The sequence below is a fragment of the Equus caballus genome, chromosome 15, assembly GCF_041296265.1.
Source record: "Equus caballus isolate H_3958 breed thoroughbred chromosome 15, TB-T2T, whole genome shotgun sequence".
Lineage (NCBI taxonomy): Eukaryota > Metazoa > Chordata > Mammalia > Perissodactyla > Equidae > Equus > Equus caballus.
In genome coordinates this window covers 86,672,314-86,699,026 of record NC_091698.1, presented here as the reverse complement: position 1 = coordinate 86,699,026, position 26,713 = coordinate 86,672,314, and the positions used below count along the sequence as shown (strand labels likewise).

At 47.7% G+C, this 26,713-nt stretch overlaps 1 protein-coding gene across 2 annotated transcripts in view; it reads right to left on the bottom strand.

The window, feature by feature from the left end:
- Positions 1-26,398, bottom strand: part of ADCY3 (adenylate cyclase 3) — an 87,807-nt gene extending 61,409 nt beyond the window's left edge. The window contains exons 1-2 of one of the 2 annotated variants that reach the window (XM_023619401.2): positions 26,140-26,398; positions 24,816-25,666 (exon numbers count right to left, since the gene is read on the bottom strand). In XM_023619401.2, coding sequence (XP_023475169.1) covers positions 24,816-25,490 — 675 coding nt within the window. In that variant the 5' untranslated portion in view covers positions 25,491-25,666; positions 26,140-26,398. The remainder of the gene's footprint in view (positions 1-24,815; positions 25,667-26,139) is intronic. The other variant, XM_070236571.1, reaches the window with a different exon arrangement.
- Positions 26,399-26,713: the final 315 nt, after the last annotated feature.

The window sequence follows — 26,713 nt, the reverse complement described above, 5'->3', positions numbered from 1 at the left end:
CAGGAATTCGAAACCACAGGGTCACGGCTCCCAAGAGTGAAGGGAGAAGACCCCCGCTCACCCCGAGAGATCAGTGCAAAAGACATGCTGCCAAGCCAAGCATTTGTCACTCATCATTCAGTGCCATGTGCGAAGGATGCACTCTACAAACAGGAGCTGTTTCAAGGTTATTCCCATTGGATCATCATCTCACTCAGTCTGATGAGCCTTCCAGAGGGGAAGAGACAAGGGCGAGTCCAGCCGGCAAGACAAGTGCAATCATTCCAGCGTGGTTCCATGCCGGCCAATGCACGTGGCATGGCCACCAGTCACCGGGCTCTGTTGGCATGAAGGGCCTCTCATCATCAACCTGACAGTCCCTTGTAGATAATGCCACAGGGCTCACTTGTTGCTCTCATTCTCTTTGCAACCACCTAGTTTCCTTCCTCTTCCTCTCAAATGCTTTTTCCACCTGTGGGAGCCACCGTCCGGCCTTCCCCTCCGAGACCGGCCATTGAGCCGGCAGGGATTTTCTCATCCTGGGGACGCACACACTGCGGGCTTTCAAAAGAGTTCTAAAACCACCCCCTGGCTTCCTGAGAACTTCTCGACTTAAGATACTTCCTTCTGGTTTTCGCCTAATTGTCCCACTTGCTGCCTTACACATCCGACACACAAGAGCCGGATCTGCAGTCCTCCACCCACCGCCCCTCAGGAGTGTGGGATGTAAGCCCAGCATCAGCACCACCAGCGGTCTGTCCACAATGACACCCATGCCTCTCCCAGTTCACGCCTCAGGGCCACGCTTCCTGCGGCATCCTTCCTCTGCAGGTCCCCAGTGACCATCTGTCCCAACCCAAACCCCCTCCCAACACACACACCCCTTCTTCAGCAGGTAAATGCTTACGGACAGCAGTTAGAAAGTCAGGCAGGCCTGAAGTCCACTCTACCACCACCGGCTGTGGCCCTGGCAAGTCACCACCGCTCTAAGCTTGCTCCCTTCTCCGTGAGACGAAAATAGAACGGTGCCCACCTCAGGTGGTTGGGAGAATTCATTAAGACGAGTGTGAAGCACCTGGCAGAGTACTGTGCTGGACAGACAAGTCTCGATACATGTCAGCTATTATGATCAGGCAGACTCAGACTATAAATTTCCAGTGTTGCACTGAACTTTATGCCCAATTTTCCAGCTTCCTAGTCTTCTTTAATATGTCATTGTCATCACCTGGGAAGGTGACGAGTATCAATGGTTCCCAAGCCCGTCTGCGCTTATCTCCTCCGGCTCCACCCTCAGACCCTCTGCTTTAGTACGTCTGGAGTAGGGCCAGGAATCTGTGTTCTGAGTAAACCCTCCTCCCCCTCCCAGGGGATTCCGAAGCAGCCAGGTCTACTTGGGAACCACTGGACTGAAGAGTAACCTTATTGCTGCATTTTATTTTATTATTTAAATGCAATTCCGTGGCCCTTGGCCTTGTCCAATACGGTTCACCCTGATATCCACTCAGGCTGTCCTCTCATAGAATTCCCTACTGACTTCCTGCCGCCATGGCCCTCCCTCTCCCATTGCCCGTCAGGTCTCCCAGGTACCAATTTCAGCTCTCCCTGTGTCCACTGTGCACTGGCCAGGCTGTGAGCACCACCCGGACCCCAGGACTCTGCTCCCAGCTGGAAGGCTCAGTCCTTCTCCCGTCCCTTCGCCCAGCTCCTACTGGGAAGCCCCTTGTGGCAATGCCAGCAGCAGCTGGAGCCATCAGTCCATAGTGCACTTATCAAGTACCTCCCCCATCCACATTGCTGCCTGGTGTCTGGGGACACCAATGGACCTCGGGCCATTTGTCAACAAGTCCTTCTCCAGCCCCTACACGGGGAAGCAGTGTGACGCCGTGGAATGAGCACCAGCTTTGGAGACAGACAAGCTCCTATCCTATATTCTTTAGCAAGTATCATAGACCGTCCTTCTTCAACTTCCTCACGTGGAAAATAAGGCCAACAGCTTCAATACTCATCTCCATTTAAGAAATATTTGCCCAACACAAGGTCACAAAGATTTTCTGCCATGCTTTCTTTTAGAAGGTTTATAGTATAAATTTCACCATGATCCATTTCAAGTTAATTTTTATATGTGGGGTAAGGTATGGATTATGATTATTTTTTCCATATGGACGTCTGATTATTCCAACATCATTTGTTGAAAGATTATCCTTTCTCCACTGAATTATCCTGGCACTTCTTTTGAACATTAATTGATCAGAGATGTGTGTATTAATTTCCGGACTTCATTTGGATTCATTTACCTATGTGTCTATCCTTAGGCTAAAATTACACTGTTTTATTACTGTAGCTTTACATTGCATCTCATAATCAGGGAGTATGTCTTCTAATTTTTTAAAAAAAATTTGTTTTAGTTTTTCTAGTTCATTTGTATATCTTTATAAATTTTATAATCTTATCAATTTCTACAGAAAAGACTGATGGGATTCTGATTTGGATTGAATTGAATCTGTAACAATTTTGGGAAGACATCAATATCAATTGTTCTTATCTGCTATCTCTCCATTAATTTAGGTCTTCTTTAATTTCTTTTTTTTTTATTAAAGATTGGCACCTGAGCTAACAACTGTTGCCAATCTTCTTTTTATTCTTTTTTTCTGCTTTTTCTCCCCAAACCCCCGAGTACACAGTTGCACATTTTAGTTGTGGGTCCTTCTAGTTGTGGTATGTGGGATGCTGCCTCAACATGGCCTAATGAGCGATGCCATGTCTGCACCCAGGATCCGAACTGGCGAAACCCTGGGCTACCGAAGCACAGTGCGTGAACTTAACGGCTCGGCCACGGGGCCGGCCCCGGGTCTTCTTTAATTTCTTTCAGCAATGTTGTATAGTTTTTACTATAAAGGTCTTGCATACATTTTGTTAAATTTAGTTTTAAGTATTTTATGGCTTGGGATGCAAATTTAAATGGATTTTTTTCAATTTCCAATTGTTCGCTGCTAGTATACAAAAATACAAGATTTTTTTTATATTAATCGTGGAACTTTCAACCTTCTGAAACTCACGTCTAGCAGTTTTGTGGCTTCCTTAGGACTTTTTACACAGATGACCATATCATCTGAGAATAAAAACAGTTTTGTTTCTTCTCTTTTGCATGACTTTTTTCTTGCCTTATCACACTGGCTAGGACCTCGAGTACAAAGGTAAAAGGAGTTGTGAGAATGGACTTCGCCTCTTTCCTTGTTCCTGATCTTGGGGACAGGACCAGCTACATAATTTAGGGGCCTATCGCAAAGTAAAAATGAAGGTCCCCTTATTTAAAAAGCAGGAAAAAAGCGTCATAAAGCTGCTAAAATACAAAGCTTTGTCCTTTCCTTTGTGGTCTGTCTTTCAACTTGCCATAGTGTTTTTTGTTTGCTATTTAACATGGTTCTAAGAAAAGTTAAATTTTTTAATTACTATCATGAATTTTACCATCTATCTTTATCTTATGCAATGCCAGTTTTAAATGCATATATAAGAGCATTTAACTCATATGGAAAAATCACTGAAAGGAACTAATTAGCATTTTGTGGCTCATCTATACATACGTATGTTTATAGTATTTCATTCTTACCGAAACAGCAGAGATGCTACACAAAACTAACTTAACTTTTTATTTCACTTCTTGCTATGCACACATGGTACTAAACTCTATCTTCAGCTTACCAACGAGGAAGGACTGAAGAGAGAAGGAACTATGGTTTCTCTTGTCTTTCCCTTTCCTTCTATGTCATCAATTTCAGCATTGAGGGGTTGGCTAACACAGGGAAGCAACACAAGTAAGACAGAGATGGTGGAGTTCCCGGGTTGTTTACATTTCTTAGAATGCCACTGCCTTCTTTCTGCACTCGAAGCAACTTCTAGTTTGAGAAAAGCAGGGCCTCCCAGGGCTGTCATGTTGTGTCTACGACTAAAAGGACGTCCTGTTTACTCTGTACTTGCTTTTCATCCTCAACTCCCAGACACGGTGAGTCCGCCAGAATTCTGTGCTGTCAGGATATCACAAACACTATATGAAAACGGGACAGCAAAGAATGGCAGACACAAATATTACATATATTTCCTCTGTGTACACACATGCTCCATTGTCCCAGTAGACTTCAATTACAAAACACAAGGTCAAAGATAAAATTATTAAGAATTTCAAGGCTGCACAAGTCACATGCCCATAACGCCAACTCTGCTCAGCAGAAGAGCATTCAGATTTCACTCATAGATATGATGTAGGTTTTTCATGCATGCCTTTGCTCAAGTTCAAGAAATTTTCTTCTACTCCTAGTTTGCTAAGGTTTTATCCTGAGTGGGTGTTGAATTGTGTCAAATGTTTTTCTCTGAATGTACTGAGATGATCATATGAGTTTTCCTTATTAGTCTGTGAATACATTGAATTACACTGATTGATTGTGACATGTTAAAACAACCTGCATTCCTGTGAAAATCCCTACCTGGTCATTATATGTGATTCTTTTTATATATTGCCAGGTTTTATTGGCTAATGTTCTCTTAAAGATTTTTGTGTATATAATGAGGGATATATTCATCTGTATATTTTTTTCTTACAATGTTTTTTGCTGGTTTTGATATCAGGGCAATGTTGACTTCATAAAATACGTTGAGAAATGTTCCCTCCTCTTCTATTTTCTGGCAGAATTTGTGCAGAATTGGTATTATTACACTCTTAAATGTTTGGTGGAATTCAGCATTGAAGCTACCTGGAGCTGGAGTCTCCTTTGGAGAAGGTTTTTAACTATAAATCCAATTTCTTCAATGGATATAGGGCTATTCAACTTTGGTAGTTTATGTCTCTCAAGTAATTTGTCCAATTTGTCTAAGTTGTTAAATTAGTTGGCATATAGTTGTTTATAATGTTATTTTATTCTGTGAATGTCTGTGGAATCTGTAGTCATGTTCCCATTTTCATTCCTGGTATTTATAATTCGTATTCTCTCCCATCTTCTTGATCATCTAGCTAGAGGTTTATCAATTTTATTGACCTTTTCAAAGAACCAGCTTTGGATTCACTGATTTTTCCTTATTGTTTGTTGACTAATTTCTGTTCTTATTTTTATTACTTCCTTCCTACTTCTTACTTCCGATTTAATTTTTCTACTTACTTAAGGTGGAACCTTAGATCATGGATTTTATACCTGCTTTCTTCATTAATATAAGCATTTAATGTTATAAATTTCCCTCTAAGCACTGCTTTGCCTGCATCCCACAAATTTTGGGATGTTGTATTTTTATTTACTTCAAGACATTTTATAAGGTCTCTTGCAACTTCTGTCTTGACCCACAGGTTATTTAGACATGTGTTATTTAATTTCCAACTATTTGGGGATTTTTCAAGATATATTTCTGCTTCAATCCATCAGTTTTGTCCTAGAACATACTTTGTATGATATTAATCACTTTTGAATGTGTTGAATCTTGTGTTATGGCCCAGCAGATGACGTTCTTCATGAACACTTCAGCGCACTTGAAAAGAACACGTACTCTGCAGCTGTCGAGTGGAGGGTTCTAGAAATATCACTTTGGTCCAGCTGATTGTTCAGGCTTTTCAAGTATTCTGTATACTAACAAATTTGTCTGTTTTACTAATAACTGAGAGAGGAGTGCTGCAATCTTCAAAAATAATTATGGATTTGTCTCTTTTTCCTTTTAGTTCTACCAGTTTTTGCTTCATGTATTTTGAAGCTTGTTATTAGGTGCACACATATTTAGGATTATGATGTCTTTTTGATGAATTGACTCCTTTATCAATGTGAAATGTCTCTCTTTATCCCTGGTGATATTCCTTATTCCAAAGTCTACGTCTAACATAGCCAGCCACTCCAGCTTCCTTTTGATTAGCATTTGCTCAGAATATCTTTTTCCATCCTTTTACTTTTCATCTCTTTGTGTCTTTATATTTAAAATGGGTTTCTTTATGATAGCTTATAGTTGTTTCTTGCTTTGTTATGCATCTGACAATATCTGCCTATTAAATGGAGTCTTAACATCACTTATATCTAATGTTATCATCAATACGGCCAAATTTAAAACTGTCATCTTGGTTTTTGTCTTCTATTTGTCTCATTTGTTCTCTGCTACTTTTCTCCCCTTTTCTTGCCATCTTTTGAATTATTTTCTCTTTCTACTTTACCTCCATTATTGGCTTATGAGCCATACTTCTTTGTTATGCATCTTTAATGGTTGCTCTGAGATTTACAATATACATCTTTAACTCAATACAGTCTACTTCAAATATTATTACTTTACAGATAGTACAAGAAAATTATAACAGTATACTTTCATTTCTCCCCTCCTGTCCTTTGTGCCATTGTTGTCATACATTTTGCTTCTATGTTATAAACTCCACAGTATATTGTTATATTTTTGCTTTAGACAGTCTTTTAAAGAGATTAAAAGTGACAAAAAATAACTTTCATATTTTTCCACATATTTACTATTTAGAGGCCTCTTCATTCCTTTGGGCAGTCCAAATTTCTGTGTATTATCATTTTTCTTCTGCCTGAAAAACTTTCATTAATATTTTTTGTAGTGTAGATTTGCTGGTGATGAATTCCCTCAAACTTATTTGTCTACAAAAAAGTTTTTCTTTCTTTCTTTTTTTTTTCGCTGAGGAAGATTTGCCCTGGGCTAACATCTGTGCCAATCTTCCTCTATTTTTTATGTGGGTGGCTGCCAGAGCATGGCTGACAAATGGTGAAGGTTTGCACCCGGATCTGAACCTGCAAACTTGGGCTGCTGAAGTGGAGTGTGCTGGACTTAACCACTACACCACAGGGCCAGCCCCTCATCTTCATTTTTGAAGGATAATTTTGGTAGATATAGAATTCCAGATTGACCATTTTTATTTTTCAGTTCTATTGTCTTCTACCTTGAATAATTTCTGACCAGATATCTGCTGTCATTCTTATCTTTAATGTTCCTCTCTATGTAATGTGTTTTTTCTTCCTTTCTGGTTGCTTTATGTTTCTCCTTATCACTAATATCAAGCAATTCAATTATGATGTGCCTCTGTCTGACTCTCTCTATTTTTATGTTTTATATTTATCCGAGTTATGTTGAGCTTCTTGAACTGTGGGTTTATAGTTTTCACCAAATTTGGAAGTTTTTCCATCATAATTACTTCAAATATATTTTCTGTCCTCTCTCTGTTCCTCTTCTGGGACTCTACTGCTCCTCACTGCCTATAGAATGTAGGCAAAGCTATCTCAAATAGCCTTCTAGGTCCTCCATTTCAGATCCCAAATTACCTCCCAGCCTTCTCTCTTACTATCTTGTACACCCAATTCTCCACTCAAAGGTTCTCTGTTAATGCACATATGTTCACCCCCAGACCACTGCTCCTTCCCTACCAATTTAAGACTCAAAATCCAATCTGTCCTTCAGGGCCCAGCTCAGCACTGTCTCCTCCAAGAGACCTTCCCTAATCGAGGCAGAATGATGCTTTTTCTCTGTATTCTCACAGGTCCTGTGGTCACAGCAACCCCCTGGGGGCTTGAGGACATCCTTTCAGTCAAGTTGGGATGAGTCCCACCCTCAGACCCAGAAGAAAGAAAGGTCTTGGACCCTGCCGTCTCTGTGATGGGAGTAAGAGTAATGATTATACCAAAATGCACCTGTGCAGGACTTTCCTGAGCGAGAAGTTGAGCACACAGAATTTTATGAAGGAGTGAGTCAGGAAGCATCTCTCCCTTTTCCAAAGGGAAAAATGAGCCACACAGCAGATTAAGTCAATTATACCGAGCCAGAAGAAACACCCTCTAAGGATCTTCACTCCCAGACCAGTCTCTCAATGTAGCCTCTCAAGAGCTGGGGGAAAAGAACGTTCCAGCCTTTGACTTCCTTCTTATAAAACGGGGAGAGCAGGAGCAGATGGTCATGTTCCAGGACACCACACAGCTCCTGGCTCCAGGTCTCTCGGGAGAGAACCCTGGCCTGGTGAGGCCCGAGAAGCCCCAGAGAAGCAACAGAATTCCCAGGATTGGGAGAACAAAAGAAAATGAACCATGCAACCAAGAGCACCTCACCAGAAGAAGATCTGAAACCTGAGGCCATCCCAATTCTACGCTGGAAATTCTTTCAACAGCACAGAACTCCAGACCGTCCCCTTCAAACGTGCCCACACCAGGTCACGTGCCCTCCCTCCATCTCTACCTTCCTTTTCATCATCTTCCCCACACAACCACACACCCAAGAGCCTCCTGTCTAAACAAATTCCTCCTAACACCCCACTGGCCCCTCACTCACGCTTGCCACCTCATATCCCAATGTCACCTGCCTCCAGTGCCCACCTGTCTCTCCCACCCACACCCTTCAAAGCTCACCCATCTCTACATAAGTTCCTGAAGCAGAGCCACAGAGAATCCTTGTGAACAGACTCTCTGTCTCCTTTCTGTTTCCTGCACCTGTCGCAGGTCCCTGCCCCACCATACGGACAGTATCACAGTGTTCATCAGTTCCCTCTTTGAGGGGTTGAAAGAATAGTGGCCTGGGGGCCAGGAGACCAAGGCTACAGACAGAGGCTCTGACACTGCCTCTCTGTGTGACCTCAGGCAAGTCACTTCTCCTCTGGGCCTCAGCATCCTCTCTGGATGTGTTGGTAGTGCCTTGAAGGCCATCCCTCATGGCAGAAGCAGTGTGGGCAGTAGGGGACAGCAAGTAGCAAGAATAAGATCCTCTTGGGTGCAAACCCCCACTCATCCTCATTTGTAAATTCCACTCAAGCAAAACACAGTTTGGCACCTCCCAAAAGGGGTAGAGTTTTTGCTTTTACATAGTTAACAAGTAAGCATACAGTAACAGGAACACTTGCATTTGAATGGGTCTTCATGGTTTACAAAGTGCCTTCAGTCACTGTCTCACGTTCTTTACCACCACCCTGCAGGAGCTGGCGTGTTGTCATCATCACAGCAAACTTATGAGGCAGAGCACCATTCTCAGAGCTTTACCTATGGTAGCTTATTCAGAGATTTAGTAAAGAGGCACAGAGAGACTAAGCAACTTGACCAAGATCACAGAGCTGGCAAATGGCAAATCCAACCTTGGAACCCTGGTATCTGGCCCTGTGTCTGGCTCTTACTCACTGGGCTACATGCCCCTCTATCCTCCTCACTTGCAGAAGAAGAAACCCAGCTCAGCGAGATCAAATGGTTTTCCTAAGACCCCCGCACCCACAGAGTGACAGAGTTTGAACTAAACTCCCCTTCACTGACAAAACCGCAATGAAACAGCAAAATCAGAAACACAAAGAATGTCAGCACTTGGCAGGGACACGGACGCTGCGGAGCCCCAACCATCTAACAGAGATCTAGCGGGGTTCACTGAGCTGCCCAGAGCCCCGGACATCCAGCTCCTGGCCCAGCTTCCCTCCTTCTCCTGCCTCTCTGTCTGCTTCTCCGTAACCACCACCCTTTCTCTTCTGCCCTGCGAGTTGATCTGTGTTGATTCGGATGTCTTCATGAGTCCCAGTGAATAAACTGTTCACTCAGGACCAGAGCTGAGCAGGCGCCACGTCTAACGGCAGCACCTTGCTCTCGGCTGGGATGCTGCTGTGCATCCTGCCACCTCTGCCGTCAGCCTGCTGGGCTAGCTGCGCCTGCATTTCCTGCCCAGGGGGACTGGGAAAGAGTCCTCCTTGCTGTACCACATGGAGGCTGGCAGGAGCAGCTCGCCCTCAGTCTTGTTCTTCCTCAGCTCGAGGAGCGGCCAAAGCTGCTCATAAGAGGTCACCAGTTGGCACCTCGAGTGGGACCTCCTGGCTGCAGGAGGAAAGGTGTGCAGACTGCAGGTGCTGGAGGGAAACTGGTTCCCAGAGAGGACCATGTGGATGTTAGCGCTGAGAGGTTTGCTTCACTGATTTGCATAAACATATATAAATAATCTCTCAATCCTAAATATGCATATATTCACATAAATATGCAAATTCATAGAAGTACACACACCAAACACTTGGCAATGGCTGCCTATGGGAAGGGGAGCTAGGAGTGGAGGAGCTTTCGCTTTTATTCTTTACACGTCTGCCTCAGTTGAATCACTTCTTACAATAAGCACTTGCATGATATAGAAGAAAAATCAATCTTTATATCTATCTATCTATCTGTAAAAAGGGGCCCAATGGTACTGGTACCAAAACAGACACACAGATCAATGGACCAGAATTGAAAACCCAGAAATAAAACCACATGTCTACAGAGAGCTAATATCCAACAAAGGAGCCAAGAACATACAACGGAGAAAGGAAAGTCTCTTCAATAAATGGTGTTGGGAACACTGGACAGCCACATGCAAAAGAATGAAAATAGACCATTATCTTTTGCAATACACAAAAATTAACTCAAAATGGATTAAAGACTTGAAGATAAGATGTGAAACCATAAAACTCCTAGAAGAAAATATAGGCAGTACACTGTTTGACATTGGTCTTAGCAGCATCTTTTCGAATACCATGTCTACTCAGACAAGGGAAACAAAGGAAAAAATAACCAAACGGGACTACATCAGATTAAAAAGCTTGTGCAAGGCAAAGGAAACCAGGAAAAAAACCAAAAGACAACCCAAAAACTGGGAGAAAATATTTGCAAATCATATATCCGACAAGGGGCTAATCTCCAAAATATATAAAGAACTCACACAACTGAACAACATAAACCAAACAACCCGATCAAAAAATGGGCAGAGGATATATACAGACATTTTCCAAAGAAGCTATACAGATGGCCAATAGGCACATGAAAAGACGTTCAACGTCACTAATTATCAGGGAAGTGCAAATCAAAACTACAATGAGATATCACCTTACACCCATTAGAATGGCTATAATCAACAAGATAAAAAATAAGAAATGTTGGAGAGGATGTGGAGAAAATGGAACCCTCATACACTGCTGGTGGGAATGCAAACTGGTGCAGCCACTATGGAAAACAGTGTGGAGATTTCTCAAAAAATTAAAAATAGAAATACCATATGATCTAGCTATCCCACTGCTGGGTACTTATCCAAAGAACTTGAAAGTAACAATTCGAAGAGACATGCACCCCTATGTTCACTGCAGCATTATTCATAATAGCTAAGATGTGGAAGCAACCTAAGTGCCTGTTGACTGGATAAAGAAGATGTGGTATATATACACAATGGAATACTACTCAGCCATAAAAAAGAACGAAATCGTCCCATTCGCAACAGCATGGATGGACCTTGAGGTTATGATATTAAGCAAAATAAGCCAGACAGACAAAGACAAACACTGTATGATTTCATTCATATGTGAAAGATAAACTAACACATAGACAAAGAGAACAGATTAGTGGTTACCAGGGGGAAGGAGGTTGTGAGGTGGGCATAAGGGGTAAAAGGGCACATACATATGGTGACTGACAAATAATAATGTACAACTGAAATTTCACAATGTTATAAACTTTACCATGACCTCAATAAAATTAAATTTAAAAAGAGGCCCAATGTTAACAGTAGGTGTCCTTGAGGGATAATATTATAGGTAGTATTTTCCCATACTATTTAGTATTCTCCAGGTTTTCCATAATGAACGCATTTGTACCTTTTATATTAGATTGCACCATATGAAATGAAATTGCCATTTTTTGCAGGTTGAAAGGGGTTGGATATCAGCAATTTCACGTGATTCAACCTAACAATAATTCATACGTCAACATTCAACAAATATTTATGGAGAGATTGCTCTGTGCCAGGCCCATATCCAGACAATAAGTCTTTTTTTTCTTAAGAAAGTAAATAAACCAAGCTGGACCTCCCTTGTAGACAGGACCCCAGCCACCCATCTCTGAATCCCCAGCACCCTGCAGCTTGTACAAACGTGTACCCAGAGCCACATGTATTTGTTTGACTGAGTGAAAAGATAAATTAGTAGACAGATGGACAATAGAGGTTCATCAACAGGCACACAAATGAAATTATACCTTCTAAGCCATCAACAACGAACACAGCATCCCCACAAGCAAAGAAGAGGGCAGACGAAGAAGGGGCTGTATCAGACTCCGGTTAACTTGATAATCATGCTGATCTTGGCTGCCCTGGCAGCGCGACAGGAACAGAGAAGCAGTGAGGAAGGGACGGCACCAGGGGTGTGCAGGCTGCAGGGGGACACGGCTACGGTCAAGCAGGCAGCCCAGGAAGGCAAACACACTCTTGAGCCATGAGCAGCAGCTCCTGCTGAATGGTCCCTGGGAAGGGCTCCGCTGCCTCTCCCCTCTCTTGCAAGCAGCACATCCTGCCAGGCCAGGGAGCATTCCGTCAGTCTTTCCAGAGCTGTCCTGCCATCTAGGCAGCAGTAGGTTTCTCTATATTAATTTAAATGTTTACGTAGATGATAATTCTTTCATGAAGGCCTGACATCTAAACTCTCCAGAAGTAGACACCACCTGCCCCACGAAACCTTAAACGACAGCTACAGAATTTGTATCTCCAGTATTTGTGTCCTACCACGAAGCAGGATGGGAGGGTTCTTAGAGCAGGCAGGGGAACTGCAGTGTGAGACAGGAGAAGGCACTCCTGGGAGCCGCATGGCAGTCTGCAGCCAGAGAGAGTGCCCAGGGTGAGGTAAGGTTCCAAGGACTTCTTGAAAAAGGGAGATGGCTTAGACTTAAGAGGAGACTGAGGGAGGCCAAATTCAAATACAGGAAAGGCTGCAGGGTAGAAACCAGAGGCAGATGTGTGTTACTTCCTCTGGATAAACTAGAACCAAGAACAGATGCTAAGAGGGGGCAGGATGGGGCTCCAACAGAAGGGCCAGGAGCACAGGACAGCACGGAAGCTCACCGGTACTCCGGACGAGTCCAGCCCTGCCCTGGGGCACTGGCCTCACACGCCCAGCCGCACGATCCCCTCTGCAGCTCTCTGGCACCCCTGCTCCAGCTTTCGGAGAGCTTCCCAGGAGTCAGTGCGTTTAGTTCCAAACCTGTTTATGTCAATTGTTCAGGGTATTACAGTCACATAATTTAATTAACTATAACCCAACAGACAAAATATGAGTATGAAAGACAGTTGTTGTTTCTAAGAAAAATAAAGTGAATATTTTGGAGATTTTTGGTAAATGTGAACAGTGAAAAGAAACTGCTGTTGAATTTAAAAATGGGCAACACAAGAATAAAAACGTGGCCCCAAAAAAGGTCATAAAAACTAGGATTCTGTAGCCAGATTATTTCCAACTGACTTTTAATTCTCCTTCCACTTTAGGGAAAATGGAAATTTCAGATGACACAGTGTACCAACCAAAGGCCAGAGGAAGACGAACAAGGGCATCCAGACGCAGAGGAAACATCTTTCCTTTCGACAAAGTTGAGCAAGCGGCTGTACAGCTACACGTTGTCAATTAAAATAAGCTATTTTAAATGCCTATAAGTGCACATATGTATGTGCAATTTTTTTTTGTTTTTCCTGGATTTTACTGACTTTAAAAAAACTATTTTGTTGAATTATAGATTACATACAATAAAGGCACCCATTTTAAGGGTATATTTTGATGAGTGTTCACAAATTTATATAGCCGTGTGACTACACCCACAATCACGATACAGAACACTTCTGTCACCCCATAATGTTCCTTTGTGCCCTGGCTAAGCCCCACCTGCCCCACAGAACGTCTGAGGCATCATGGCTCCCACCACAGCTCACAGGTCATCCACTGACCACCTGTGCTCACTACCATCTAGTTTTTGTTTCAATCCCTTTTTTCCGCATACAATAAAATACACTCTTTTTGGTGTATAGTTCCATGTGGTTTGACACAAAGTAGTGTGACCACTATCACAATAATTTAACTTTTTGCCTTAACTGACCAACTGCCTCATCTCAGTCTCATCAGAGAAGAGGACTCCCACCGCACTTGGGTCTGGCAGACTTGGACTTGAGAGCAGCCTGCACTGCACCCTCACTGTAGGACCCCTCATTTACCCCGTGTCCCTCCTCCACTTTCTCTTCTATAAAATGCCAGAGAAAAGGACATCCACTCACGGAGTAGGTATGAGGACTGAACGACACGACACAGATTAGAAGTACTTTAAAGACCTATGTAAATGCTATCTGTAACTAGTTTTAACAGAGTCTTCAGACCATTTAGGTTGTTCTGAAGAAGCGAGCTCCCCATCCCTAGAGAAACGGAAGCAGAGACGAGAGGATGTGTCAGGATCCCACAGGAGGGTCCCGGCACCGCCTGTGATTTGGACTGTGAGCTCCATGATCTTTTCCACCCCTAAATCCAGCAATGACTGTGGTGAGGTGTGCGTCACTAACCCTGGTGAAAAGGAAAATGAGGGCACCCAGGGGCAGCAGGGACATCCCACAGCGCTGTGGTCCCCTTTATGCGCAACAAAGGGAAGAAGCTGCACACAGCTCAAGCATCTGACCGTATGGAAGAACACGTTTGACATTCGTCCAGTCCAAACCATTCCAGAGACTCTTCACCGTCTCTCCCCACGTGCTGTCTACTCAATTCACTCCTCCAAAAATAGGGAAAAAAGAAAAAAGATGGTAAGTGAAAGGCCACTGCCATGAAGCAAAAAATAAAACCCTGCATCAAAAGCACAGTTCTTTGTCCTCCTAGGGAACCTCATCTGAAAGGACATTCTCTCCAACATTTATAAGGCAACAAAAAAAGTGGTGGCTCAGCAAAAAAAAAAAAGAGGGAGAATGAATGTCTGACGACCCAAACAAGGTGCCCTCCAGACTCTCTCGGGGTTGGCCCAAGCTTTTCTAAAATTCCTCTTCATCAGGGCCAGTAATAATAACGACGACAGTGACCCAGAGCAACAAGCATTTCTAGTGCCAGCTGCATGTCAGGCCCTGGAAGGCCATACAGAAACATTTCATCCATCACTGAACTGACCCTATAAAGAAGGTATTATTAAGCTATTTCACAAAGGTGGAAACTAGACAGCGAGATTAAATAATGCACCTAAGATCTCACGGCTGGTAAGTAGGACAGCCTGGAGGCAACCCAAGTCAAATGACTCTGAAGCCAGCACTTCTGTGGCTTGGGAAGCAGAAAGGCCCCCCGCAGGTCAGGCTGCCAAGGGCCCTTCACTAGTTTATAACTGTAGAGGTCAGCTGAGTCTGAGACAAGACGTGACGGAAGGGATAGGAAATGCTCGTAAAGTAACCACGTTACCTGGGGCCCCTTACTGAAATACAGAGGCCATGTCCCAAATCTGTCCCCAGAGATGGACAATATAATATTAACAATTACAACCCCAATTTGGGGGGGATTAATGTGTTTTCCAGTGCTTAACAGTGCACCAGTGAAAGATGAACTGTAATCATGTGTAGGACTTTAGAAAAAAAGAGAGCTGAAGAGTGAGAATTTGTGCACTTTTCTGGCAATCTGGGGGAGGCTGTGTCTAGCTGACAGAGTCGGCCAACACTAGGAAATGAGCCCATGGGGCAGCGGGGGCAGCTCCCAGCCCCAGCCTGGGATGACGACCCACCCTCAGCACCATGCAACGCCCTCTGCTCAGAATCCCCTTCAGGAAATTACTGATTTGGTTTCTTAGGAATTCGTAGCAAATTTTACCAAATAACATAGTATTCCCCTGCCTTGGGAGGGTGGTGAAGTCTACCCACCCCCGCCAGGTTGGCGACTGAGCTGGGCTTATCGGTCACTCTCTTAAGAATTGGCCTATAGGGATCAATTTCCCAGGGCCCGGTTCCCTTGGGGGAAAAACTCAGCCTTCCAGGGACAGCTCAGGAGCCCACCTAGAGCCAGCCATGCAGCTAGGACAGGCGGCTGCCCCAGCCTTGCGCTGCCGGACCTGACTCGGCTGGCACCAAGTTTCATTTCATGGGGACCCATCTTGAAATGACACGTGAACGACAACCACAACCATAGAAATCTCGCGAAGGTTCAAAGCCAGGCCGCTTACACTGGGGTTCTGAATGGGGGTAAAAGTGGGGTGGGATTTCTTTTGAAACATGTCATTTTCTTTTCTGTTTACAACAAAGAAAGTGTTCTTGAAGACAGGAAAGGGAAAAGGAAAGAAAAGCTTTCATTACTAATCAAGTAAATTTCCTGGGAACCACAAAGAGGAATTTTGCTGGAAGAAACAGCTGAAGACGTGATCAGAGGAAGGCAGGCTCAGACATAAAACGGCCAGGAGAGGAAATGCCGGGAGATGGGCAATGGCCCTGCTGGTATCATATATAAATAACAACAAGAAGTAAATAAAATATAAAGGATAAATAAAATTAATAAATTAAGAGTAACCAAATGCCCTACAGAAAAGGAACTGTCGAGTTAATTACGGTACAGTTAGCCAACATCATATTATGCAGCCATTAAAAATGATGACTGTGAAGACTAATTTAAAACAGAATAAAGCCTGCGCTACGAAACTAACTAGGAAAAGGAGGGGTAACACGTACAGCTTTGTAAAATTTTCCATATGAAAGACTAGAAAGGAACATACACACAGTATTGGTTACCATAGGATTATAAATTTCTTTTCTCTTGTTTCCAAAGTTTCTGCAATATTATACACATTTTATAATTGAAAACATTCTTTTAAATAACCCGTTTCACAAAGAGGAAAAAAGAGCCAGTTGATTACACAGAAAAGAGATGAGAAAAAGGATAATGAATAAACTTGGTCTGATTCATTCATAGATCAAAGATCAGAGGTGATTTATCAAGATTAAGTGCAATAAACAAATAAACCTCTAGCACTTGCATGGTCTGCCGCTATAAACATCACCCACCCTTCCTCCACTAGGTAACAAAGCAACACTCCTGTGCCCTTGTTCACCAGGTAGCACAGTGAGCAGCCCCCGCAACCTGACGCCTTGGCCCCACCTCGCCTTGGCTGGGCTTAAGCTTCTCCCACACAAGAGAACCCATGCTGCAAACACCATCAGACAGGGGCTGCCTCCTGCTCCCAAATGGTCCATCCACCGTGATGGACCACAGGCCACCTTGGAAAAGCAAGAGCCCAAGCAGGAAGCAGAGGCAGGGGTGAGGCACGGATGCTCCAGGCTGGGGAACTCCCGTCCTCGCCGGGCTGGCTGCTCCCTAGTGTGAAGTCTTAGCCCTCTTCCCTTTTGCTTCTACACACTTTCCTTGGGCAGCCCTTCATCCTCCCTATGGTCTTGGATGCCACTTAAATGCTGGAGATTCCTAAATCTGCAACTCTAGACCTCTCCTCTAAGCTCCAGACTCGAGCACAGGGCCTGGTTTACAGAAGATGTTCAATAATTACCCACTGACTAATCTGACAGCTCCACTTGGGTGTCCCATGGGTACCTCAGACTGAGCTCATCTTCTCCATCCCCTGCCTCCTTCCTGGTGGGCGGCCCTCATGCCATCAAGCCTAGACTACTTTAACAGCCTCCTAAACAGTATCGGCCTCATCAAGTCCACCAGAATGATTCTATTAAATGCAAATCAGATCCTATCTGCCCCCTGCTTAAATTCCTTCAATGGAGCCCCATCATTGTAGGAGTAAAGCCCAAATTCCTTAGTCCTTCTGCTATCTGGCTTCTCTACACCTTGTCTCTCCAGCTCCTGCCACCCACTCATGCTCCTGTTACACAGTAATTCTCACCAATCCCAAGCAAACAAGAACCTCCTACGACTGACTGGAAAGCCTATTCCTACTGCTCCACCTGGCAAACTCCTACTCATCCTTCAAAACCCAACTCAGTGGGTAAGTCTTCGGAAGCGTTTCTCACTTTTCCTAGGCAGGCCCTCCCTCACTAACAGGACGTGTACCACAGCCTCTGAGCTCTTTGAGGCCAGGGCTGAGTTTTACTCATTCTTTGTACACCCTGCCCAGAACAATGCTTGCAGCCTTGACGAAATGTTTGGCAAGTGATGGGGGGAACGAAGTTTCTCCTCAGACTGGAGGTACAAGCAGGGGAGGTGATCACACAGAAGATCTGTGTGATCTTATGCAAATCATTTTTGCCCAAGGAAGAGATTAGAAGTAGGCCGATAGGATATCAAAGACTCATTTTCCAGGCTCCTAAGAATCTTCCTCTATTTCTGCTTTTTCCCTAGACCACAAAGAATCTTTACCAACAAGTGGCAAAGGAGTATTGATTAGCACCCTTGAAGAATTATATAAACCTTGCTTTAAAAAAATCATTCTCCAATCACTTGGATTAACATCAGAATGTTTCCCCTAGCCTGGATCTAGCCAAAAATTTATCAAACTCTCAATGAGCGTTGATGAGGAGGGAGATAAAGGTAACAGCAAGCAAGAATGTCTGTATTCAACAAACATTTACAGAGTGATGGTCACCACCAAGGCACCACGGGTGCTGCCAAGGAATTCTCCCATCAGTCTTCATCTCTCCTTGAGGTAAATGACAACCTGCTAAGACAGACAAATTTGACGTTTCTGAAGGACATACGTACATGAGCAAATTCCTGCCTCCTGGAAAAGGAATAGACATGAGAGCCAGGCTGCCCGTCTAGCTGATGTGTGTAGAGAAAGGGCCAGGATGGGCACTGGGGTCGTGACTGGAGGCAGGGACTGCCGCCCTGTAAGTGGTGCCCTGGACAGACGGCATGCCTGTTTGAAGAGTTAAGAGAACAAATTCTTCTCACCAACATAAGACAAGGCCCAGGCAGATGACCTATGAGCCACCGTCTTCTTATGTGCAACACGGTTTCTGAAACTTTCCGAAAATCTAAGAAGTGATGTATTGGCTCTCACAGAGAATCGAGACCTTTAAGAAGTTACATGTGCCCTGCTCTGAACCACATTTCTAACTCTCGAAGCATCCTGTGGTCCCAGAGTATTTTTGTACCACCCCCAGACTCATGGCTTTCTTCATTTCCTTCTCCCCAGCAACCCCCATGTGTCCCCTGGTTTAGGAAATGGCCTCAGAAGGTGGCTGCTCTCCATTCCTCCCCTTCCTGTATGCACATATCACTCTCGCATCAAGGGGTAGAATCAAGTTCCCTTTATCTTGCATCCCAGTTGGCCTTGTGACTTGCTTTGACCAACAGTGATGGCTCTATCCTCTAAAAACTCTGGTAGTTTCCACTTTCTCCCACAGACCACCATGCTGCAAGGAAGCCCAAGCTGACCACATGGAGAGGTCACGTGGAGGAGCCTGAGGCTCCAGACATGTGAGTAACGCTTTCTTAGAACTTGAGCATAGCTGTCAGCCGAATGCCGATGGCTGAATGAGAGTCCCAGCAGCCAAGCGAGTGACCCCACCCAGTGCCATATGATGCAGAAAAACCACCCACCTGAGCAGTCAACCCAGGGAATCACGAGAAATAATAAACTGCTATTGTTTTAAGCCACTAAACTCTGAGGTTGTTTGTTAAACAGCAACGGATAACTGAAACACACGGTAAATGAATGTATGGCCATTGAGAAATGAGCCACCTCACATTAGTAAACTTCCCAGAGGCCCAAAATATAATCCTTATTTATCCAAACTTGTTTTCATCCATTTCTGATAAAAAATATTTTTAGAATGCAATACTATACCCTGCTTTATACTAAATGTTATCTAACATTTCCTTGATGAGTGGGTCACCATTACAGACAAGGTATAAGCGCTGTTGGTTACAACGCTCCACCCCCAGACAGCTATGCTCCTCGATGAGGGGCAATATGTCTGTCCTTAGAAACACCTCCTCTCCCCTATGTTGCTCCTTCTAAGAGTTGTGGGTCAAGAAACCAAAGACCCAATCCTGTTGGAACTGTGTCTCCACAGGCTTTGGGGAAGATCTAAGGGGCTCTTTGATAACTGCAGAGAAGGAACTCTGGAATCCCACTGGGATTCGAATTCTCTCTGCCACCTACCACTTACGTGGCCCTAGACAAGTCCTTCACTCATCTCGCATTTGTGTCCCCATCTGTAAAATGAAAATGTTACCTCTTGCTGGAAGATACTCAACGGAAACATAGCAAGGACTCAGTAAATGTAGGTACCTTGTCTACACTCCATGTTCGCTGGGCCTGGCCTTGCACAAGGGTGTGACTCTGACATCTGAGTGTTGGGCAGGACACATACCCAGGGAAGTCTACTATCTCGAGTGTGTATGTTGGCGAGGGAAGAGCTGGTGGGAGGGAGTCTGAATGCTTATTCAAGGTTGGCCCACCCTAGTGGGATTTGCTGTATGTTTACCAAGAAACTGCGAAACAAGAAGAACCTCAGAGTCCCAGCAAGTCGGATTCGTGGAGAATTTACCAAGGCTGCTGGGCACACCAAGTTCAGGGTTGTGCGTGTGTGTGTGTGCACACGCATGTGCGTGTGTACACACGAAGTGCACCTTGGAGCTCACAAAGCAGGCCTGAGGAGGCAAGGGGAGACCCTGGTATGGAGACTGGCATCTGGACTTGGACGTGCTGCTACCTGTTACCCACCACAGGCCGCACTCTAGTCTTCAGTTTCTTCTCCAGAAAAACCCAGCTGATGATAAAGTGCTGATTTAAAATAATAAACATGAGGACTCTGATGTTCATGGCACAATGTCAGTGAAATAATGCGGATGAAAGAAGGGACCTAAATTGCATATGCACAGTGATGACAAACTGGAAAAGCTTTGTTTCCACACAGATAAGGATCAGAAAAGGCCACAGAGAACGCGACCGGGGCAAGGGACGGAGGGGGTGACTTTCTGCAAAGCCGTTTCCATGTTCAATAATTGAGTACTCCTCCCCACGTGCAGCTGGATTCGATGGCTTCCACAGGCCCCTTCTGCGTATTTCCTTGTTATTCTGGTTTCTACGAGATGCCCACCTGCACGCTCTCTGTGGAGAGATGACGGCTTTGGTCCCACCCTGGGACAGTGGCAGAGCCCAGGGCCAAGAACTGGGTTGATGTGCCTCCTCCCAACCTGTGTCCCCACAGCCTTCTCCCATCTCGCCTGCCTCTGGCTGCTCAGAGCCCCCCGGGCTGCCCTCCTGCCACGCCACCCAGCTCCTGTTCCAACTCACCCGACTTCACCTCTCATGTCCTCCTGGCCACGCTCCCACAGGGAACATTCTGTCACAGGCTTCTCCCCTCCTTGCATCCAATCCCCAGGGGGAGAGAGAGGGGTGTTTCCTATTTTATTTTAGGGCTTCCCATCTCTTGGCACTGTTCTTTAGCACTGCTTAGCAAAGACACTTGGGGGTAGCCAGAAAGGCAAGAAGGAGGCCCAGATGCCTGGGTTCCAGAGAAAGAGGCTTCTGGGGAAGCCCTCTGCCCCCCACACCTGCCGTCTCACCTCTCACGCACCAGTGACCCCTCCTCAGTCATCCAGCCCCTCCACCTCCTCTCAACCTCCCTGAGCCTCACTTTCCTCATCTGTAAAATGGAGCCAGTCAGATGCAGGATTAACCAAGACAACATACAGAACCCCGAGCTCCAGCCTGCAGACAGGGGAGTCTAAGCCTCAGCTCCCTCACCCACAACTTGCGGCAGCTGCCGCCAGCCCCTCGGAGCCGGATGCCCAGTCCCCGGGTGAACGATCCGCTATCTAATTTGTAGGTGTGAAAGGACTTACACATCCACAGCTCTATTGTGTTCTAATTTGTGAATAAAGGTCTTAACAGGCTATTAATTCCATGAGAGAATTTTGCTCCCAAATCGACTTTCTGCTATGAAATAAAGCTATAAAATATTTTTCAGGGGTTCCTCGCCCCTAACTTGCCACAGACTCAGACCTTTACTGACACTGTTGGAAGCCAGCAGGTGTATGCGAGCGCATGTGAGGGTCTCAGGAGCGGCCACAGGAATGCTCCCCGCCATCTTGGCTGCATTTTCTCCCCACCCCCATCTTCCCAGCCATCGGCCACTGCCTGGTTCTGCCATTGACTCCCTCCTGCTTCCTCCTTCACCCCACAGGCAGTTTGGGGCAGTAAAAGGCAAGTTGTGCCCTAATAGGCCTGGTGATGCCAGGACCCAGGCAAGAGGACGGATGTGGGAAAACCGTGCCAGCTGCAGCTCGCGCCCCCCAGCCCCCCAGCCCCATGCCCTGCTCTCCCCCACCATGGCCTCCGACTGTCATCTTCTGACCCCCATTATTCCCAGACCCCGCAGGCTACAAAGCCTGTACCTGTTGCTCAGTAATACTGACTCATTCACTAATACATGAAGCCCCAGCAACACCCCAAGCCCATACCCCATCCCACAGCCCCTGACTCCACCTGCTCTTCCTGTTGGAACCCCACCCGCCCACCTCCCAGGAGAAGAGCCCAGGGCAGGCTGTACGGCTCGCCTCTGACATTTCAGGCTGCCCCGAGGCCCCTGTGTCCCTTCTGTCTTTCCCCAACAGAGCCGAGTACGGGTGTAGGGGACGGAGGAGATAGAGGAAGAAGACCTGGGCATTGGAAATACTTCTTCAGTGCTGCCAGTGACAGCAGCAACAAAACTCACAAGCGCCCAGAAATCCAGTGTCTGCTTCTAACTGTGAAACCGGGTTCACCCCATCCCATCCTGACCCGGGAGTCCCTGGCTACAGCCAACTGGTGATGGGAGAAGACAAAGGAAAGGGGAGTCTACAGGCAGGAGAAAGAAAAGAAGGAAGGTGCCTGGATCTGGGGAAAGTTCCTGGTATTACCCTGATTAGGGAGCTGTCTGGCCACCCCGTTCTCATGTCCCTGTCCTCCTACCCTTGACGCTCCCCCATCCCAGGAGATAACGGGCCCAGAGGAGCAGCGGGCAGGTGAGGGATGCTTCATCCCATGGCTGGGGGAAGCAGTATCCAGGTGTTGTCCCCACAGCAACGCAGGACCACACAGGACTCAGTCTCCACGACGTTCAGAGACCCCCAATACAGGGACGCTGTGACTGAAAGAAGACCTTAGTGGGTGAGCCTGGGAACCAAGGCATCTTTTAAAAAGTCACATTAGTCCCAAACAAGTGACTCAGAAACTTCTGGAACACAGCCCACTGAAAGCTGGGGCCTTCTGCATTCTATCTCAGGCTTCTGAACGGAGCCACCTCCCCACCCCCATTCCCCAAGCCACATCCAGGGCACTGCTTCCATGTCAGGCCATGCTCTCCTGGGATGCTAATATTGTTATTTTTGATTTACTTATTTTTCTATCTTTTTTTCTGTTTCCTAGTCTTTATGGATTTTTGCTTCTTAGCAGCCCCCAAAGGAGACCAGTAACCATGGGTTCAGCCTCTGGGCTCCAATGGGGGGAATTTCTGTTTTTCTCCTTTAATGGACAACAAGCCTATGGGCAGCTCACGTGGTCCAGGGGCCCTGGCAGAGAGGAAAGGGCCAGAAGTGACTGGTCAGTAGAAGGTAATGGTTCACAGCTGGATCCCAGACCCCAAAAGCTGCCGGGCCCACTTGCCTATTTGCCCCAAACTGTGCTTTTTACTGATTCCCAACAGGAACGACCTTCGCCATTCTTCCCCAGACAGCTTGCAGCATGGCCCTCAACTGGCAGAGGCACAGGCTGAAGTTCACCAACCCGGCAGTCAAGATAGCAGCGGCAGGTTACCACCTTATACGGATAGGGTATTGCGAGAAAAAGAAGGGGACTTGCTGGTGTGCCCACATGAATCCACAGGCCCAGCCCAGGGCCGGGAGCCTGCAGAACCAAGAGGCACAAAGCTTCCGTGAGAAAGGACGCCGCGGGAGCCAGAATGGGAAAACAGGAAGAATCTTGGTCCAAAACCAGAAAAAAGTTAAAACAGAGAAAAACCTGTTTTCCCCTAACCAAGAAGGAGGCAGTGGGACAGCTCCACAGGGTGCTTGCCTCAACTGCCACTGGGCCCCTGGAGACTCAGTCCGCAAACCCAGAAGACAATGATAATGGCTTTGGCCGAGATGGAGGCAGCGACGTGACGTAGTAGGAAGAGCACTGGAACTGGAATTGAGAAATGGGCACTCCAGCCAGATGACTCCATAACTAGCTGCGTGGTCTTGGGCAGATCACTTTCCATCTCTGGGCTTATGTATAAAATAAGGAGGTAGCAGGTAGGATGTCCAATTGTAGAATTCATTGACTCTAAGCCCCACGGAGTCCCTAAGATGGGTTACCAGATAATCAACTCAGAAGGCCAAGAGTCACATGTCCCGGTCTACAGCCCCCCAGCCGCTAGCCAGGGTGGGAGCACCATGCTGTCTAGTAGTTAAGCTGAGGCCAAAATTCCACCCCTTCCAGCAGAACACGTCCTCAAAGAACTAGCAGACCCTCCACCACCGTGACCGGCACGACTGTCCCCGTTTGTGTCCCCATACCATGCCTTCTGTGGGGAGACCGTCATCCCTCACATCACGTCGCTGCTCGGGGCACCCTGAGCTCCCTCCCAGTGGCAGAAGAGGGATCTGTGGCCATCGCACCTTCCCTCTTCACAGCCCTTCACCCTTCTTAGCGCGCTTCCCCCCACAGTTCGTTTGATAACAACTCGTTACACAGGCGGGCACTGTCCCCCTTCGACAGAGGCACACTGAGTCCACACAAGTCAGTCACTCGCTAGAGCTGCTCAATGACAGGCTAGAGACCAGAAGCCAGGGAGCCCTCTTCCCCACAGAGGTCTTTCCGGTGGAGGAGGTCAATGACAGGAATGGCTGCCTGGAGACTGGGCCTAGGCGGGTCTTCCTGCCACTCACTCAGGGTGGGCACGGGTGACAGAGTGGCCCCGAGGCCCAATGTCCTGAGATCCTCCGGTCCCTAGGGCCAAGCACAAACTCTAGCACAAAGCCAAGGGGTGAGGGAAAGGTGCTCCTCTTTGCACAGCAGCTGAGAGACCCCAGGACACGCTGTGACTCAAGGGCAAAGAAAACGACGCCACCCCCACCTTCAAAACAGGTACCACCTCAGCTGAGAGCTGGTGGGAAGGGACCGACCGAGGTGGGGACTCACCTCCCTCAGCAACTGCATCCCCTTCAGCCCATCCTGCTGTTGCTGGGCCACAGTGACCCCGAGGACGAGCGTGTGCACGCCACAGGAGACCACAGAGATGATGACGATGGGGCTGAGGCTGAGGGGCAGCGTGATGAAGAAGGAGAAGACAAAGAACGCCTGCCAGCCCACCGTGTCGCTGGCCGCGTGGGCGCGGGAGAAGTTCAGGCCCAGGTAGGAGAAGATCTGAGCTGTTAGCAGCAGCCACAGCAGGTAGGGCACCACTCTCCGGGTGACCCGGTCGGGGAGCAGCCCCTTTTTGCAGAGCACGAAGAGGATGAGGTCCAACACCAGGCCGATCCCGGCCACGACCAGGGGAGCCAGCTTGTCGCTGGAGAAGACCACTGCACACATGACCACCACGTAGCAGTCGAAGAGGGCTGCGAAGACCACCAGCACCAGCAGGGTCTCGTGGCGCTGCCTCTTGAAGTAGGTCTGGTACAGGTTCTCCAAGGACTCGGGCACGAAGGTCAGCCGCATGAAGCGAGGCAGGCAGAGGCAGGAGCCCGAGTTCCGGACAGAGATTTCATGGGTCCGGCCCACCCTGCGGTCAGGGTCAGAGGGCAGGCTGACAGAGTACTCAGCCGAGTACTCAGCAGAGTACTCAGGGTCGGAGAAGCCCTGGTTCCTCGGCATCCTGGCTGGTGTCTGCTTCTACTGGCCCTGGAGAAGTGGACCGGGAACTGAGGAGAGGCTCTGGGAAGGGCCACCTACCAGGGCTCTCTGAGACCTGGGGAAGGCTGAGGGCCGGCCACCTCCGGCAGGAAGGCAGAGCTGGTCTCCAGGGCACAGGGAGCGCTGATCATCTGGAACTTAAAAGAACATGCTAAGTCGAAGCACCTCTTCCTCCCCACCTGTGCTTTCTCCGGGACCGCCCTACCCCTCAGAAAGGAGCCGCTGCTGCAGAGGCTCCAGAACCAGGGCTTTCTCCCGCCACCCCCGTGCTCCCGGCGCCACCCGACCACACACACACTGGGTCCTGTCCACGCCAAGTGCTCAGTTTCCCGTCTCCGGCTTGCCCCGGGGCCTGGCCGTCTCTCCATCCCTCGCACCCCGGGTCTGTCTGTCTCCTCTCTCAGTCCCTGACTTCCTCGCCTAAATCTCCTCCAGGCCCAAGCCTCCGAAACTGAAGATGAAACAAGCCAGAAAGAAGCCAGAGTCATCCCGGGGATTCCTGAATCTTCCTTCTGTTTACTTCCTTTCCCATCCAGCCCTTGGCGACTCTGGCTCCCCACCTCGGGGCACTGTCTGCCCTCCGGAAGGCCGGCCCTTCCCCTGCGATTACCTGTGCGGGAACTCGGGAGCCGCGTGCTCCGGGCCGGTCCCCGCGCGGCTGCGGGGCTGCGGGGCTGCGGGGCCGCGGGGCCAGGTCACGCGTCGGCGGGCGGAGGCAGAAGGGCTCAGGGCGCCCGGGTGCTGCTCCCCGCGGAGCTGCGCCGCCCCGCCAGCGCCATGGCCCCCGGCCCCCGGCCGGAGCGCGACTCCCCCGCCGTCAGGCCCGGGATCCGGCCGGGAGAGGCGCAGGGCTGCCCTTCAGCATCCACAGGCGCCCGGCCGCGGGAGGAAGAAGGAGGCGGCGGCGGCTGGAAAATTCGGGGCGCCCGCCCCTAGGGCTGCGGCTGGCGGGGCCGGGGCCGGCGTGCGCGGCGCGGCGGACCCCTCCCTCTCGCCCCGGCTGTGGGCGCGGCGGCGGCGGCGCGGCTAGGGGCGCACCCGGGGCCCTCCCCGGCGGGAGCGCGGGCCGAGGCCGGGGGAGCCCGCCAGCATCCTCTGCCCGCCCGCGCGCCGAGCGGAGCCTGCGAGTCCGGGCGCGGCGCGCTGCACTGTGAGTCCCCGCGCGGCGCCGGCGGCTCGGGGGC